The 19,880-nt window shown below is 37.3% G+C and overlaps 1 protein-coding gene across 14 annotated transcripts in view; it reads left to right on the top strand.

Annotated features, from left to right (window-relative positions):
* The window catches only part of RALYL (RALY RNA binding protein like), a 360,553-nt gene extending 350,147 nt beyond the window's left edge, over positions 1-10,406 (top strand). For all 14 annotated transcript variants that reach the window (XM_032442788.2, XM_032442785.2, XM_085539420.1 and 11 more), the window contains one exon: positions 7,017-10,406. In XM_032442788.2, the coding sequence (XP_032298679.1) occupies positions 7,017-7,034 (18 nt within the window). In that variant the 3' untranslated portion in view covers positions 7,035-10,406. The remainder of the gene's footprint in view (positions 1-7,016) is intronic.
* Positions 10,407-19,880: the final 9,474 nt, after the last annotated feature.

Raw genomic sequence — 19,880 nt, 5'->3', positions numbered from 1 at the left:
TTATAAAACAAAAATTTTGTGCACTTCACATTCAAATAAGCATTATGCAGGAAAAAAATGGGTTTACATTTTGAGTGGTCCTGTGTGTGAGACAGAAGTTGGTCCTTGTGTGTCACTTCTGACTTGGGTATATAATTTTGTGAAAATAGCAAGAAAACGCTGTTGTATGACCAGTATTCATTGTTCTTTCCATTTGGATCACATTCCCAACATATATTTTCTATTTTTTTTTTTTTCTGAGGTTTTGTGGTACCTCTATCATTTCATAGTAACTACCTTCAGCTACTTCCGACAGTGAGATCTGCTTTCCATTCCTTATCTACTACAATTTGCTTTTACCTCAATCCTCTTTATGTTAACTAAAATTGCTGCCTTGAATAACTCAAAAATCTTCTGTTGATTGGATAGGGCATTCTTGAACTCATTTCTATGATTGAGTACAATTTCTTCTTCCTGCATGGGTGCACTTTGTTTTTTGACACCTGTCTAAAATCTGAATTGGCAGTACTGGGAAAGTTTAGGAATTATTTTCTGTGTGATTAATTTGAGGAAGTTTTAGTACTTCCTAAGTTCCCATAAGTTTCCTTATAATAAAAAGAAATACTACAGAAAGTGCAGACATACAGTGAGTGTCCTCAGTGTACAAGTTGTAGCAGTTCTTTTGTATCCTAAAATGTGTATTCAAACCTGCCTTTGCCATTGGTGCTAATTGGATCACCACCTCAAATTTGGAAATTTCTGCTCTCCACATCAAGTGGAAGTTAAATCAGTAAGAATTAATTCTTCTGTGTTTCAACAGCACTATGCATCCTAAAGCCATCCTTCTAAAGCATTCAGCATAATCAAGATTAAGACTTAGATGTTTCACACAGAACAAGCCAAATCTCAAGAAGCAGAAAACAATTAGTGGTTTCAAGTCATACCTTTTGGAATTTGCTATAAATATACAATTGTATAAAGAAAAGCGGAATATTTTCCCCTTTGCTATACTTGTCACTGGATCCCCAGCAGAGGTTGATTTGCCATCAGGGCATATAAGTGTGAGCTGAGGGTACTTTGGACAACTTGATGAAGAACTTACTGCATTTGGATGAGTTATCATTCTTTTCCCAGTCTTCCAGTATACCACCAGGAGAAAACATGCAAAGGAGTGGTGGTCAGTGGGAGCATGGTTTCATCCTGAAAGATTTGGCGAAGCTTTGCAATGTATTCTGCATAAAAGCTTTGGGGCAGCAGACACCACTTTCTATCTTTTCCACCTTCTCTTCCTTGGAGATCCTGCAGTCTGCTTCACACTCTACAAAAAGTCCAATGCCTCCAGCTTCAGATCCTTCCCAGTGTCACAAGGAACTATGCTGCTGGTCCCTCTTATATCCCACAGATATAAGAGGCGTTGTAGAAGAAAATGGCTGCCAAAACAACTCCCTCCACTCTGCCCCCTCCAAAAAGAAAACAAAAAAAACAAAAAAAAAAACAAAACAAACAAAAAAAAAATAGACGAGTGGATCCAAACCTAGAGAGTGAAGTGCAGTAGACAGATCCACTTCTTTTCCTTCCTCTTGCTGCCCTAATAGCCTTGTTCAACAAAGCTCTAGGCAACTCTCATAGAAAGTCATTCCTTCAGCCTTCACATCTGACCTATATCAAAACTGCGGCATGTCCTCATTGGTACTCTCAAAATAGTAGATCCTGTCTCCACCACTAAACCCAACAATATTCATCATAAATCTGCCCACATCAGAGATATCTGAGAAGGAAAAACTATATTGGTCAAAGGAAAAAAATGAGTATTCAGTAAAAATTCCCATTCTTCCTGCTGATTTTTATAAAGCAAGCGAGTGAAATAGAGCATTTTAATACAAAGGACAGAAATATGTTTTCACTGCTGAGTAGAGCAGGCATTCTCTGATGTACTCACAAAAGTACTGACACTTCAAAGCAATTAAACTGTTCACTGAGCAGAAAAAATGATTCTGTAGTGTTTTCGGCAATTAAAGTACAATTGACAGAGTACAAAAGAAAATGATTAGGTTTCATCGTCTGAAGAAGGGTTTAAAGAAGGTGTAACTGTTTTCTTCAATTATTCTTTATTAAGATTTAGGAAACAATAATTCTGTCCATTTGTTATATGCAATGAGTATTCTATCATTAGCTCATTATAAAAGAACAACATTGATTTAGGGTCATAACTTTGTCAGGCTTTACACAGAATTCTTACAAATGACAGTAGCACGTTCATATTCTCTGCTAACATACACTACACTGAGCTTTTACTCTTCATACAGAGGAGTTATACTAGATCATCTATGTAACTGTTACTTAATTAGAGATTTTATCCTTAACTCAGGGGACAGGAGTTCTTTCAAATGAACAAATGACCAGGTGTCAAAGCAAAAAGTAACACAAAGTTAAGTTTCTTTGCTAAGTCCTGTTTGTTACTTGTGGGTTTCCATTCATGATGATGAAAGCTATGTAAAAGCCAGTAGATGGGCACGATCCAAGGATACCCTACAAACATAAATTAATGTTTCTTGAAGTCAATACTAGTTGTCTGCTCAACAGAAAGGGAGTATACTGTCTTGAGGTAGACCAAGCAAACAAATAGAACGGCAATTTGTTCCACTGCTTTCTAGCCAGCAGTAATCAGTACATCCTGATTTTTCTCATTTTAGGAAACAGTCTGGACCAATAAGTATTATCCATGATTCGAGGTTAAAGAAAAAACTCTTCTGCAAGCAGATTCAGTTTTCCTCCTCCTTGACTGACCAGATTTACTCTTCATAATCAGAAAAAATATTATTAGGGATGAAACACAAGACACCATCCTAGATAAAATAAGAGTCGCATCTGTGGTCCTGAATCCAGTGTTCTTAGTTGTATACTTGGCAGTGTAGATGACACCAACAGATAAAGCAAAGCAATTGCACAACACTTGCACTATGTGTAGTGCTAGAAGGAAGGCCAGTGATCTGAGTGACAGGAAAGTGCAGTACGTGCATTTCAATGGGGATTTGCAGCAGTTTTGCATAAAGCAATTGGTATTGAAGTCAGGTAACCCACAGTCAAATCTTTGTCATACACCAACAGCAACTTGGGAAGACGCTGGCCTTTGAGTCACCTGCAGATGTAGAAATGCAGCTTTGAAACCAGAGTCAGAATTAGCTAAGGTTGTCTATCTTGTAGCTACCAGCTCAGCAGTGCAGTTTTGGGAATGGTTTTATCTGGTAAGGAAAAATCTAGGAGAGCAAGTGGAAGGATATTTGAGAATCTGGATTTCATGTTCATGTGTGGATTTGCACAGTCATCCAACCGTCCACTGTTTTTCTGCATTTTCAGGAAATTTCTAAGGTTACTGTTGTCATGTAAATTGTTCAGAGCAGTTGACTGCTTAAACATATACATTTTTTGAGACAAACATCTTGCATATACTTTGTTGGATGCTGTTATTATATATAATTATGTGGGATAAATCCTACTGTAAATTCTTTTTCATATTCTGTGAGATATTCCTCAGATTTTCTCAGTGTTCTTCAAGGGAAAACATTAATCTTGAGCAACTTCTGTGTCATTTAGTCAAGGTTCATGTCTTATACTCTCTCCCAAGGACATATACAGAATTTTTATGCTCGAGTAGTAAGATTTATACACATACATTTAGGTGTGGAAGAAGATTATGGTAAAGTCCATCACACATCACCAATAAACCCAACTAGAAGGAAAACAGAGATTTATGGGGAACAAGGAACATTCTCCTTGTTGTTTACCTTTATTTTTTTTTCTCAGAACTGCAAGGGAGGAAAAATAAACTGGAGCAAGAAAAATGCTGATCTCCGTCTGACCCCAGCATGCAGAGTTCAAAAGTCACACCTCCCATAGAGAAATAGAGACCACCTGACTAAGCTCAGGAAAGCCAGCAGCATCTGCTTGGCTACAGTGCAGTAGTCAGAATTAGTGCTTCCAGCTGTATGGGAAAAGTGGGGAGACAGAGTAGCCTATCCAATTTGAGGGGAAAAAAATATATATATATATATATTTAAAAATGGTGTCTTTACCAGAAATTGAGTTTACCTCCTAATTAAATGCTTTTAGGAGAAAGAGTGCAAACTATTCCTATTATGTTGTACTTGTTGACAATAGAACTTACAGGGAATTAGCACCTAGCAGGTGATCTGATGGCCTGGCTCTCTCTCCAACTAGTAGAGCATTCCTAAAGACCTACAAATTTACAGCAGGGAACTATCTGGGCCAAAATTATCTGTGACAAAACCATTACACCTTCAAAAGGCAAGATGTAAACTCCCCTAGATTTCTGTTGAATTTTACCTGATTTTATTGGAATTTTTACTCTGTTATTTTTAGTGATGATATTTGGAGCCCATTAAGTAGAACAGCATTTATATTTAGTCAGATGTTTAATATTTAATGTGAACCTTCTGGAGTTATATATATGGTAGCAGTGCAAAGTTAAAATTAATTGGATCTAGTATTGTTAGTGTCTGGTGAAAATGCTGGCAGGATCAAACTGGAACAGTAGCAATAACATTTCTGGAAGTCTGAAATACGGTGTTGTGCCTAAGAAGAGTGCTTTCAATAGCTCATGCTGAAAAAGCCAGCCACACAGGGAGAAAAATAGCAGAAATAATTTCAGGTGGAAAATGAACCCATAAATATTCCATAACCCATCTCCAGCCTTTTTCAGACATTATGATGGCAATTAGGGCTGTATATACTGTGTGTGTGTTTTTTTTCATGTACAGCTGCCAGGACTGTCTGTTCTGTTGGGTTATTCAGTTCATAAAATGCAGTATGTTCAAATCACGCTTTTATAAGTGGTTTTCTACTAGAACTGCATCAAATGAAAACCACACTGATGTCTTAAATGTAATTCAGTTCATCCTTGTTGTGTCAGGATGTTTTTTATATATGTAATAGGAAGGAAATGGAAAGCTTAAAGAAATATATTAGTCATCATGAGATTCTTTTAATATCATCAGCAGTACCATAAAGCCAGCTGATAAACTGCACACCATTCAGAAGAAAGTAGTAGGAAGAAATTAGTATTATATTACATCAGATTAATCATAGCTATGGGTTTGCTGTCATTCTATGGAAAATCTGTTTCAGATTTTAAAGTATCTTCTCAGCCTTTAGGGTTATCTGCTTCAAGAGGCAAGTAACTAGCTGGTGTGCTGAGAGAAGAATATAGGATTTGGGGATGATGGGGTTGGTCAATTTTTATCATTATTTCTAAATGACAGTGAAGCAGCATTGATGAGTTGGATCCAGATGGTTAGTGGTAACACTTCATAATAGCAACCTAATGAAGCTTTTAGACAGGTAAATGCTTGAAAGGTTTATGTCAGGGAAGAAGTTCCAGTAAATAATTTGAAAATCTGTCTTTCTTCTTACTTGCATAATTATTGCTTTTCATAATAGCATAACGGCAGAGCAAAGTATAGGAGACAAAATGGTGAGAAAAGAGGAACTCTGGAGCTGATAGGATGTTCAGTGAAATCTCAGGTTTTTCTTTCTTCTTGTGACATGAATAGCTACTTAACAACCATTAGTCTTCTCAGAGACTTGGAATTTAAAATTCTTTCTTGATGTAGTCAGTTTGTACAGATATAAGCAGCTAAAATTAGAGAGAAAGCAAGATTTTGCTCTGTACAAGCAGAGAGTAACAGTTTTGGAGTGCTTTGACTGGAAGAGGAAAGTTCTTGGATTGCTCACATGGGCTTTCACCCTGGCTACCTGTGAAGGGCACAACCAGAGTTCTGGCACTGCCTTTGCAATAGGTGGGAAATCTGATGGTTGACTCTTACAAAGGGAAAGAGACCAGCCCTAATGTTAATTTCACTTAAAAGAAAAAAAAAAAAAAAAAAAAAGAGGAAAGAAAAGAACCTATCCATTTCTGTTAACATTTTCTACTGTGAATTTTTCAAACTGAGATGACTGGCAAAGTGTTGTCAGTTTTTTTGTAGGCAGGTGGAGCTGGTGTGTTTGGAGTGTACCCCTGTGGCATCACTGAATGCCTTGCTGAAGCTGATGGCATTAACAGACTCATGTCAGGACACATGTTTATAGATGGGATCTACTTCCCTGGCTGAAAGAGAGACCCTCCAAAGCCCCACGGCTGTTGGATTTTTGCTGCTTCACAGCATGGCTGGCAAAACAAAAGAAATTAAGAGTCATGAAATTAAAGCCTAGAACATGTATATTGTAATAATAATAAAGTAGGCTACATTAATGGAAAGTCACTGAGGAAATATTCATCTACCTAGTAACAATAAGTGTTGCTGAAAGCACACACAATTTAAATGGTGTGGAATGAGGTATAAAAACAGTGTGAGGGAACCAAAGCAAAGAATCTTGCAAGCAATTTATTTGGGCTGAATGTTATTATGCAAATAAAGCATTTCACTGCAAAGCAGCTAAGATGCATTCTTTACTGTTTGCTGCTAAAAAAGAAAGTATCCAGTGGTTATTCACAGAGCATTACTGAGGAGAAGTGTGGTGATAGGACAAGGAAAAATGGTTTCAGGCTTAAAGAGGGTAGATTTGGGTTAGATATATGGAAAAAGGCTTTTACAGTAAGGGATGTGAGGCAGTGGAACTGTTTGCCCAGAGAAGTGGTGGATGTTTCATCCCTGGAGACATTCAAGTTCTGGCTGAATGGGGCTCTGAGCAGCCTGATCTAGCTGTGATGCCCCTGTTCATTGCAGGGGAGTTGGACTGAATGACTTATAAAGGTCCCTTCCAACTCTAACAGTTCTAAGACTCTATGATTCTGTGAACTCACTTGATTCACTGTGATTATTTCAGCCATGCACTCTGACTTAGGACTGCTGCCCAGTCTTGGTTCTCTGATAGATTCCGATATTGGATTCGTTTGTGATAAAAAAAAGTCACATCATAGCGTTCTTCCCTCTTTTCCCTGGTTATCTCACTTCCTTCTGAGGCTCTGCTGGAAGAAACTGTGTGCCTTCATACTAATGAAAACATTTCTCACTTCTCAGTTTCTACAGATCAAGTGACGAGATGCCACGTGTGAACCCCCTGATGGCTGAGAAGAGAAACTCTGACTTCCCCACAGAAAATTGCGAACTGTGGTTTCTTACTGGCTAGTAACACCTCTGATTCAATTTGTATGAAAATTAATTACTTATTAAAATGGACATTACTGTTCAAATATTAGAAATTCCATTTCTTATATGTTCTAAGCTGTACAATTGTCAGATTTTATGGTTTAGATTGTAAATGTGTTTTTCTCTGGCTAATTATTGGTATTATTTTTTTAATTTTGATGTCTTAAAAGCCAATGTACTGTATCATAATAATATGAAGGACATATTTAAAAGGTGTGGGAAACACTGTATACAAATGTATATTTCTAAAAGCTATTTTTATGATTAGCATGTTTTACCATATTTAGAGTCAGGTGTTATCATACTTCCTTGTTTACAGCTTAATTCAAACAAGATCATTATAATTAGTGACACACTTAAAAACATTGTATGGTATTTTCCATTATTTTATTTATTGTATTTGTCATCTAAAATAATCATGTTTACTAACAGGGTTAGCTGCTAAAAAGTAAATATGTCAAAATATGAAAGCAATCTTTGATAAACTGTAAATTGGATTCTTTTGTTAATCCCTTTCTACAGATAAGCTCTCTGCGATGCCACACACTGTGCAGTTGTTGCAGCAGTATCTGCATGTCTCTAAAGGCAGATTCTTGCTCCCATATGGGAAGTTTACTTGACAGTCAGTCTCCTCCCTAGCCAGGTAAATTATCTATGCTGACAGTATTTGAGAGCCTGAGGTGGCTTAATGATTATTTCTTTGTTTCATTTCCTGGCAGCAGTCTGTCCACTCCCAGACCCCAAAAACCCTCCTAAAAGCCTGAGGCTAGAATAATTAATTATTACAAGTGTCCTAGGGGTAATAGCATAGAATTTCTTAATAAATCACATTTCCTTTCAGACAGAATGGGTGCATTATTTCTCTTCTGTTACTAAGATATAAAGAGTATCAAAGCACATCTGATATAGATACAAGTTCTTATCTAAGGAGGGTATTGACCCATTAACCATCTGAAAGCTAGGCCTCCTTAGTGCTGCAGATAACATGAAACAAGGAAGAGATGTTGATTTACATCCATATGTGAGATATACTCCCACAGAAAGAGACATGGCTTTGAAGTGATTGTAGAAGAAAAAGAAAAAAACAAACAAAAAAAAACAACAACAACAAAGAAAAAAACAAATTAAAGCAACAGCCTTCCAAAAGTGAGAGTTTGGTATCCAACTCCATGCAGATGAACCTTTACCTTGCTCTTATAATCATTCTCTACATGCTAAAAGAAAGATAAAAACAAAAGTATTGAACAGGCTATTTAACAGATCAGACCTTCAGGATCTATAAGAAAGACTGTTGTTTGTTAGGCTCACAGCTAAAAATTAGGGTTATAATAGTATAATTAGCTACACCTGAGCATTAGCAATTTCAGCCTCTGAATCTGCCAAGGGTGGCAGTTCCGGAAAAGAAAGAAAATATTACTTCTGTCTAAGAGAAATGTTAGTGCAAATGGTGGATGAAAAACTTAACATGATCCAGCAGTGTGCTCTTGCAGTTTGGAAAGCAAATGGTATCCTGTGCTCTATTGGAAGAGGGTGGCCAGCAGGAACAGCGAGGTGACTGTCCCTTTCTACACTGCTCTTGTGAGGCCCCATGTAGAGTACTGTGTCCAGGTATGGAGCCCCCAGTACAAGAAAGACACAGAGCTCTTGGAACAGGTCCAGAGGAGGTCCACTAAGATGATCAGAGGGCTGTAGCACTTCCCCTAAGAAGACAGGCTGAGGGAGCTGGGCTTGTTCAGCCTGGAGGAGAGAAGGCTGTGGAGTGATCTAACTTTCAGTACCTAAAAGGAGCCTATAAACAACAGGGGAGTCAGCTCTTTGAAAGGGTAGATAACAGCAGGACAAGGGGAAATGGTTTTAATTTGAAGGAGGGAAGGTTTAGGTTGGATATCAGGGGGAAGCTCTTTACTATGAGATTGGTGAGGTGCTGGAACAGGCTGCCTAGGGAGGTTGTGGATGCCCTGTCCCTGGAACTGTTCCAGGCCAGGTTGGATGGGGCCCTGGGCAACCTGTATTAAATGTGGAGGCTGGTGGCCCTGCCTTGTGGCAGGGAGTTGGAGATTCACTAACATTGAGGTCCCTCCCAGTCCAGGCCATTCTCTGATTCCATGATTCTGTGAAATCAAAGGGTAAAATATTTCCCCCCTTTCTCCACTATTTCTCCATGTAGTGTAGGTTGTGGTCATCTTTAATGACCAAAATGTAACAAGCATTGTCATTTAGGGAACTCTGTCTTTGGCTGGCAGTTAAAATAAGTCCAAATCTTTGCATCTCCAGGGACATTTGCCCATTTAAAAAACCGCTGACTCTGAAAGACGTAGAATGTTGTCCAAACAGACCAGCTCTTTCACATGTGGGGAACTGCTAGGTGTATCTTCTCTTTACCACCTCCATTCTAAATGACATAATATTCACCAAAAACCACTCCGATTTTTAGAAATATCTTCCCATCAGTACCTTAAGACCATATATTCAAAGAAATTATTTCACAGGCTTAATGTCAACCCTTCTTCACACCACAGTTTAAGTCACCTTTGATAAGGTCATGAGACACTGTTTCATTTGCAAGCCAGAAGCTTCTTGTGCCATGCAGTCTATTACTAGCAAGGTTTCTTAACGGCATGTTTGCTTCAAATCACTGCAGAGGATGCTGGTAGCTTCAGTAGAGCTTGATCGTTCTATACCTATTTATGCAGTACATTCAGTGTTGTCTGCGATCAAAACATAAACATATTTTTCATCGGTTTTGTTAGTTGTGTGGGTTTTTTTTTCATTTTTTCAGCAAACATAAAGGATCTTCTCAAGTCATTTGACTAGTCAGCAGTCATAAGATGAGCAGTCCAGAATTAAACTAATTCATTTTCAAGAAAGACTTACATCCTCTGCGTACTTCGAATATTTGTTTCAAGCCTGTGCAGCTGCATGATGGAAAATATTTACTAAAAAAAAAAAGCTTTAAAATTTGGATCAATCAATAAAAAATATTTTTACTTTTGTAAACTCTTGTATTACATCCTGTCAGTGTTCCTGTTAGTTTTGTATGTAGATCCACTTTCAGTTCTGAAAAATCATTGTAATAAAACTATGTAGATAATAGCTATGATATTGTAAGCAGTCATGTTTTTAATCAACACCACTGCAAGTCAAAACTAAAGCATTTGGGGTTTGCCCCTGTCAAGCAGTTTCATTACAGTTTTCTTTAAAATGCTGTAACATAATTTTTACATGTCTGTAAATAAATATTTTATCTGATTTATGCACTAATTCAGCTTTGTAATTTTTCCTGCTAACATCTGATGCTAAGAAATTCTCTGGGACAAATATATTTCTCTCATGGAAATATACTACTTGGAGTATTTCTCACAGCTTTCCAAAGCAGAACCAACAGGAGCAGAAATTCGTTGTAACAAGTTCCTACGTAAATAAAAAGAGACAAATGTGATAAACACTTCTATATTTTTAACAGTTTGAGAAACTTCAAGAGTATTCCTACGTTGAGAGACATCTGAGAAGAGATGTGACTATTTTCCCGAAAAAAAGTGAGTTTGCTGGGGTGTGGAGAAGGTCTGGTAGTGAAATTTCAAAGAATATGTAGGAATGAGGAATGGATTTTATTCATGCTGGAAGCTTTTAAGTTTCATGTACTACTAAAGCAGCACAAATTAATTTATGAAATGCATGTCAAGAATCATTTTCATTTTCTGTTCAGTATTCAAACATGGTTTTTTAATTCACTTTTTGTCATTCCCCTCATAAGGTGCTGCAATGTAGATAAGCTAAGGAGAATTCACCCAGGAAATCTATGTGAAAGTTTTTTAGATGCTACTGATACTGTTGAAAAGCAAGGCTATAATTAAATACCTATCACTTACATATGGTACTTAATTTTCACATTAGTAAATATATTCTTCTTTTTGTGACAACTATGCTAAATTTTCCACAAGCTTCATAAATCTTCTAAACATTTTAATCTTACTGTGTTGGGTACAGGACCACATTCAGAAAGAGCATTGCTACAGATTGAATAGTAGATGGTTAAAATAGTTTCCAATTGCTTTTTAGTGGAGAAGGGAGTCTGAGAACTTCAGTTCGCAGTGGTTTCCAGTGTCCATTTTCAGATGTATCCTCAGAGGTCTAGAAAATTTAAGCCAAGAATACATCTGATTTGAAATCCTGTCTCTTTGCCTTAAAAGTCCTATGGGGTGGCTTAAACAAAAGTGTTGATAATATTTTCTTCTCATTTCTTTAACATAGTATCCTGGTTATATATCTATGTAACTTCAGTCCTGCACGCTCTCTGAATTAAACCTGTAGTATTTCTCCATAGTAAGAATTTGGAAAAATCACCCATTCAGATCTAACAGACGCAGATCAGATCTCTATGGCTAGGATTTCACACAAGGAGAAGGACACTGGTGAAGCCAGGGATGGCTGGACACCCTTATGCAGGTGAAAAAAACATATGTATGTTTTGGCCAGTGTGCCAAATCTTAACAGTTAGTGACAGACAGATGTGACTAAGGGTTATCTAAGCCTGGAGAAATGAAAGTCTAGCTAAGGATGAGTAAAGATGCAGCAAACATTCTGTGCACTAAGTAAAATTGGCACAACTTGTTTCAAGTTAGTGCTCTAACTCTAATAATACTCTAAGTATTACTCACCTGTGTACAGCATTTACAGAATACACAATGAGCACTTCTGGAAAACTGATAGGAAAACTGCTTAGAGTGATCACAAATTACTATAGAAAATATAAGGGATTTGAGATGGTGCTTTTTTATTGTTTTTATTTTTTATGTTGGTGTTACTAACTCATTAGAGCCCAAGAGGACTGATGTTTTCCATTGATCTTGGGGTTTCTATAGTATTTTTCCAGTTAACCTTTCAAAGAAAATTTGCTGTTCCACACTTCTGTGAACAAAATTAATCCACAATTATCATGTTGTGTTTATCAGAAAAAAAAAAAAAAATAGTTCTCATATCATCTCATAAACCCAAGTAACCCAACTAAACAAGTGAAAATGTTTCTAGTATTTATATTTAGAACTTTCTAAGACTATCTTGGCTATTCATATTTAAAGCATAAAGTAATGGAAAGAATTTGTCTGACCACAGCTCTATGGTGTGAATATTTTCATGATGTCTAGCTGCTTATGTAGGAAAAGAAACATACTTATCCATTGCTTTGTACTTTGGATAATTAGATTTTTTTTCTCCTCGAGACAGCTAATGTTGTGGAAAATAAGTATTTAATTCATCCCTGGGGTAACTGCTGATATCAGTCACTGAGTACTTTCAGTGCCTACTCTAACCAGATTCTTGAGCTAAAAATTGTAATTGGTGCTAGTTCTATGAGGAGTTATAGCAAGAGTAGCATGCTACTTAAAGAAATGTAGTAATTCTTATTGCCGTATTGCTAGTATATCCATACTGTAGGACCTAGTACTGGTCCTGCTGCAGTATTATGCAGCAAGAAGGATTCCAGAAGCACAACTTTCTTCTCCATCTTCCAGGGACCACTGTAGAGGAAGGAGCAGAAGCTATATGACATAGTACAATAGAGTAGAACAGAGCACTAAAACTTGAACAAGCATTGTAAATGGTTTACTTGCAGATGACAGGAAACTAATGAAAGAGAATGTGCTACTCACTTTGCCTTTGAAGAAATCCCACTCATAGCTTGGCCAGCATGTTCAGTGACTATTTTCATATGGTTGACTGTGATGTCAATTTTATGAGTATTCTTTAAAGAGCTAAACCTCTAAATTTTCAAATGATTTTTATTGAATTTCCCAAGACTTCAAATCTTCGGAGAGCAAAGTGTGTGGAAAAATAATGCATCTTTCATATTTTTGGTCTTGCTGTTTAACAACATAATGGGATTTAGTTAAGATTTGTTTACTTGGGTGGTTACATTAAATGTAAATCTATGTAAACCATTGACAGGGAAGCTCTAGGTGGAATGCCAATATTTGTGACAATCTGAATGCCAGATTCCAAGAAAGTGTACACTGGTCCTGTGATAGGAAGGGAAGGAAATTTGAAAACCATGGGGAGTTGGCTGCAGCCAGTCACTGCTCAGGGACTGTCAGTGCAGCATTCAACAGGTGATAACCAATTGGGTTGTGCATCATTTGTTTTGTAAATATATATTCTATTATCATCATTGATATTATTATTCTCCCTTTATCTTCCTTGTCTTTCTTAGAAAATGTTTTATATCTCAGCACACTAGTTGTACTTTGTTGTGTTTTTTTTTAACATCCCAGTTCTCTCCACTGTCCCATTTGGTGAGGGTGGGGAGTGAACAAATGACCATGGGGTGCTTAGCTGCCTTCCAGGTTAAACTTCAACAGTGTCCCCAGTGCTCTTAGAAGTAGGTCAACAAGATGGAAAAAACAGGAATTCAGAAGTGCTACCAGCTCAAATGCGGCTTCTTCTAAACAGTTTATCCCTGTCTGTCTTTGGAGGATCCAAGTCACATCACAATATAGCAAGATATCAGCACAAAATATTGGCACTAAGAAAAATAGTAAAAATTACTACTTGTGGAAGTGCATGTGGGCAGCCATGTAGAGAAATGGCACTGCTGACTGCTCTATCTAACTTCAGATACTACCTTCAAGAAGAGAAGGTCTGTGAAACTCCATGCAGTGCAGAGCACAAAGAGAGCACATCTGCTGCTTACTCAAGTGAACAAAGGACCCAAGCAGATGTCACATTTCCTGCAGCTTCCTCAAACATCACTTTTCAAAGGTGCCTTTAAATAGGGGACAAGTTCATGCTGTTTTTCCCCTCAGCTTCATCCCCATTTTGTGTGTGGTTTGTCTCATCTGTCAAATCATGAAGTTTTTCAGAGAAGAATGCAGTACAGTGTTCTCCCCCTTGAAAAGAAGAGTGAGTGGGAATGGGTACACACCATCATTGGGTAGACCTGACAAACAGACCTTCAGGGGAAGGAGATGCTTTTCCATCCCCTCTGCCCCAGGAAAACTCCTTGAGGGATGTGAACCTTCACTGTTTTCAATGAGTCGGGTGGCAACGGGATGAGTTTTGAGGACTAAAACTCTTACAGATCCTATAAGCTTTTTTAAAAAAATATATTTGCATGCAGATCTCAAGCAGTCACAGAAGTATATAGCTATAGTCAGGGACTCAGGGTCATGGAGAGGCTGTCTAGCTGGCTTGCAAGATTTTTCTGTAGGTGATGGAAAGAATCATAGACAATTACCAGGAACCCAACCTGGTAAAACAGATTTAAAGACTTTGATAATACAGTAGGTCAGATCTTTTCATTTCTTTATGGATAAAGATCTAAAACTAAATGTTCCACATCATGCTGGGTATGAATTTTTACTTCTGTGAATTATCAGCTTTGTAATGGGGATTAAGTCACAAATAACACTTTGCTTTCCAGCAAAATGCTCCAGTCAAGGTTGTTCCAAGTTGACAATGTGTTAACCAGTATTTGAATAAAAATAGTGTGTGAAACCAAAATTATGTAATCTTTCCAGGATAAGGTGGTATTTGTGTATTTCATTTGCCAATTACAATTAAATTTTAGTCATTTCCATAATAATGCAGACGAAAGTTTAGAAAGTCACGAAGGTATTCAGTAGAAAATATAGAAATGCATAATAAGAAAGCACCCTTTTGAGACTTGTTTTTCCAGTACTGTAGAGAAAACCAAGCCAAAATTTTCCATGGAGAAAATAGGGTTTTAGTTACTGTAAATTGTTATAACTAAGAAAGGATCACACTACTGTGACATTCCCTCTTTGGAAAATATCTCTACTTTCGTATTCCTCACAGATATTTTTAATTCAAATAAATGCTTGCTGAAGTATTAATTTTTGTATGTTTGCTCTTGTATTTTAGTCACACTAACATATATGTTAATAAATAATGAACTTTAAGTCACTTGAGGACAGAAATATCCCAGGCAGATTTCAGCCTAGAGTCATGATGAAATTGGTTCATTTTTTGTCAACATTCTGTGTGCATGGTTCCATACATTTCAAAGCCAAAAGGAAGCATTATGATAATATGGTCACCAGCATAACCTAGAATATAGAATACCTCCTAGTTATTCTTGCAAAGCAAAAAATTAATCTACTCCATTCGTCTAACATTAAAAGCCCTTATGATTTCAGAAATAACTTCTAGATCCTTTATCACCAAGCTACACACTTTACAGCATTTGTTTTTAATGAATCTCTGGGGCGAAGTCTTTAATTTGAACTTAAAATTGATTGGTTCAAACCAGAAGCAGCTGAAACCCCCATGGGAAGGCTGGCTGAAAAAAAAAAAAAAACAAAAAAAACAAAAAAAAACCAAAAAACAATTGTGCAAGTACCATGCAGTCACATATACACCCATCCTTTCCTGGATTTGGTTGGAATAGAGTTAATTTTCTTCAGACAATGTGATGGTATAATGCTGTGTTTTGAACTTAGGAGGAAAATAAATAGTGATGACAGCACACTGATGTTGTTAGTTGTTGCTGAGTAGTGCAGTTAAAAAGATACTGAAATTTCATGAGGAGCATGCCTGAAACAGAATTTAACCTGCCATAGATAATTATTACTATAAGAATTTCTAAAAAATACTCAAAATAAAATGCATTCTCATCATGATCATGTATTAAGCAGAAACCTTGTTTTCCTTGTTGAGTCCTGCAGCTGCTAAAGTCACGCTTAGCTTGCTCTCTCTTCCTATTTCTCATGAATATTCATTCTCAGTCAAGGAACAGTTTCAGCTGGAAATAATCAAAAAGTCCCATCTGAGAAAATTCTTCACACTTGCAACCAAAAAAGACAAGGGGTAAATACCCAAAGACTGTGAGGCAGAGAAGGGAGTTGGTTCTTCCCAGTCTATATCTGTGTTATTTATGCTCAGTAATGAGCTCCTGCACAAAGTAGAGCTACTTGAAAACTGGTTAGGTTAGCACTCATCGCAGGTATCCCTACAGAAGCAGCAAAAAGTGCCTGAGCTTCGCTGGCAGTCTCAACACTTCCTTGTTTCTCAACCAAAAGTAGCATGGGCGGGACTACAGTTCAGGGCTGGCACTAAAGACTGCAAGGTTCAACTGGGGCATCTACAAGCCATACGAGTCTTTTCATGGTTGTAGTCCTCAAGGCTTGACTTAGAGAACTGCTGAGTCACAAGCACTGTGAGAGTCAATGACAGTGCCATATACTTAAGTCCACAGGCCCCCATCATGAGATACCAAGGAAGTAATTTAGAAGCCTAAACTGTCCTGTCTCATGTTCTTATAGTGTATTTAGTGTATTAGTAATTGTGTATTCTGAGTGTTTTCCATTGATTTATCCACAAAGAAATATGACTTGCATTGTCCTGTGGGAGCCTACAGGAAAGCTGGGGAGGAATTTTTTATAAGGGCATGTAGCAACAGAAAATGGGAAATGGCTTTAAACTGAGGATAGATTTAGACTAGACACTAGGAAGAAATTCTTTACTGTGAGGGTGGTGGGATACTGGAACAGGTTGCCCAGTGAGGTTGTGGATGTCTCCAACCTGGAGGAATTCAAGACCAGGCTGGGGCTTTGAGCAACCTGGAACTAGACGACCTTAAGGTCCCTTCCAACCCAAATCATTCTTTGATTCTATGATGGTCCTGTTCATACCCACCAATCCAACAGGAGCATCTCAAATACTCCTGACATTCGAAGTGATACAATTTCCAGAGTGGGCCCTCCAACTTTAATGCTGTGGTAGGATAAGCAAGGGAAGATGCCAGTAAGAAGGGTGTAGAAACAAAATGAAGAAAGCTGACTTAGGAAGTCAAAATGTAACCTCCAGTTGTATAATGCATGTTCATGTCAACAAGAGTTTTCAAAAAGTCTGCTTAAATAACTGAGAATTTTCTTATAAAAAGTAAAAGAAAAATGGGGGGGGGGGGGGGGGGGAAGAGAAGAAAAAAAAAGTAGCATTAAGTTTGCAAGAAAGTACAATTGCAGCAATAAAAGTCAAAGTCATTGGTGAGCTCTTTATCAGTTAGTTAAGGTAGGATCTGAAACATAGATCTAGTTTTATCCACTGAAAAAAGAATCAGATATAGCATGTGTTAAATTATCCTTTTAGTGCTGATGAAAGAACACCAGACTTTGGCACCTGATATTGCCATTAGATGGACTATAGTTTAGTCACACCTTGACTCAATTATTGCCACAGCGCTAGCTGCAGCAGGCTATTTCAAAATATACCCCAGTCTGTGCCATCCTTATACTGCTGGGCTCCCAATTAAAAGAAAATTAATGAAGGCCCATTTTCTCGGCTTAGCACTATGGGAGCTTGAAAAATAAGAATGATTTCTCACCATGAACTGTGAAATGAACTTGAAAGTGGTGTAGACTTCCTTTTTTTTCTGTTCAATTACAAGCTCACCTCTGGTTTAGAGACAGAGTCACTTTGCTCAGCAGGGCTACACCACAGAAGTCCTGCAACTTGGCTTCAAATCTGGCTGGAGGGCAATTATCACAGCCCAGCAGACACGTGGGGAAAAGCTGTGTCTCATCATCTTCTGGGATTTGCATCAGCTAAAACAATGTTATAGACACCAGTTTTGAGAAACATGTGACAGTTTTTGAACCATAGCCAGCTGTACAATTTGAGTTCAAAGGTTAAATACAAATACAAAAAAATACAAAGCCTTGCATGTCTTTAAATTTTATTCCTGAAGTCTCAGGTTTTTCATGGTATCCATTTTTGCTAAAACTGAGGACCTGAGTGAACTTTAATAGCTGACACATTTTCCATCAATAACAACTATAATGTCACTTTTACATTTGCGAGCGAGGTATTTAATTAGTTATTTATTTATATATCTGTGAGGAGGTTTTCTTCTTTAAAGAAAGATATAAACATTTTTTTTCTGCAATGCATAAACTAAAAAGTAACTGACAACAAACAAAGGGAATGTGAAAACAGGTTGTTCCATCACTATTTACCTGGAGATTTCTTGCACCTTTATCTGCAATCTTGAAGTTCAGACCAATCAGAGCTGCTATAGTAGGACTTGATGGAGGCAAGGAGAGCCTCAAAAGACATAAAGCAGGGAGAGACACATTACAGCTGTACATTTCTAATGTTACTGAAGTAAACTGTAGTAAAACGACTCCTTCGCAGTAGAGGAGCACGGATACTATTCAATTTTAGACTAAACTTCTTGTGCTTCAGAGAAGTATGTAAACACCACTAGTAGCTCAGAAGGTGAAGATACACTGCAACCCATGTCCTCTATCCAGCATTCCCTGCTTCTTCAGAAAACAAGAGGGCAGAAGGGTAGATCATGTTCTCAGGCTTAACTGAAAGACAACATTACCCATACCACAACATTCCACTGTACGTTATACTCCACTGTTTGTTATACACACAGTTAATCTACTAATAATCCCTACAGTATTTTGCTATTTAACTGTGCACAGAAGAGTCTTCTGTCCTGCTGTGAGTAGGCGTAATGTGATTCAGCCTTTATTGTCAAGCATGAAAATGAGACTTCTGGTTGAAACTGTGCAGTTTTACACTCAGTTTTGCAGCAATTCATCCTATTTATTATGAATAAGGAATTACTAAATCATAGCCAGAATTACTGCACTTACTCTTTGATTAAAAGGTAATTTTCTGAGAATTTTCAAGGGAAGCTGTTAAATACTTACTTATGAGTTAAATTTATTTAGTGATGCGACATTTAATGTAGCAGTCAGTGTCAGACCTTTTCTTTGTCCCAGTGATTTGCTTATTGGCAAGTCTGCATACAAAAGCCCTAGAAATGGAAATAATTTGTATAAGTAGTCTCAGTAACTTAAAAGCTAGAATGGAATTATCTGTATTTCATGGAATGGAATTAAGGAAAATTTAGAAAATGGTGAGCATTTCAGCTGAGCATTTGCTTTTTAATCAGAAATGACACATCAACATCTGTGTAATTTATTTCAGATTATTAAATTAAAATATGTTTTTTCAAATCAGTCCAATAGAAAATAGTGTTTCCTTAGAGTAATTCACTAGACCATTGAAGTTCTGGTTTATTTTGTAAGTTCTTTGTATTTTCTTATAGATCAGGTTTTGTGTTAGTTCTCACACTGCTTAGCAAGTATGACATAACCTGTGATCCTCTGCAGAGGTCAATCAGCATAGAGATGAGTGTATCTTGACAGATTTCCATTAGAGGTTGTTCATACTCCTAAAGGTTACATGGATCTGTCATGTACTGCACAACCAGGGTCAAGGGCTGAAAACAACTCAGATTTTGGCAAGATGGATTTTATGGCAGATATATATTCAATTTACATTAGAAACGATGGAAACCATAGTTTACACATGAGCTAAAATAGTTGGGAGGCAGAGGCAGTACTGCCCACTACCTTGTGTTCTTCACAGTGATCTTGTGGAAATGATTGAAAAAGCTGGAAGACTTAATGTAGAGACATTCCTAATTTGCTTGAGTTATGGGAGTTGTATGAGTTTTTTGCAAAGTCAATTCCCCTGCCAGCTCCCAGCTCAACCGCATGGTCGCTACCAGTGACAAAAAAAGGAAGTGGTGGGAACAAGGGACAGACAGCACTTACAAGACTGCAAAAGTCTTATAACAGATACTAATAGTGATTCTCTAATAATCAGTCTTCCCAGGTTCCTTTCTTTCTCAGAATTTGGAATGTAATATACTAAAATCTAATATTTTCATAACTAAAAATGTAAACCAAACACATCTTCAAT

The sequence above is a fragment of the Coturnix japonica genome, chromosome 2 (genome assembly GCF_054131305.1).
Source record: "Coturnix japonica strain WE chromosome 2, WE-NBRP24, whole genome shotgun sequence".
NCBI classification, from domain to species: Eukaryota; Metazoa; Chordata; class Aves; order Galliformes; family Phasianidae; genus Coturnix; species Coturnix japonica.
Note: the sequence above shows the minus strand (reverse complement) of the source record. Positions and strands in the feature narration are given on the sequence as shown.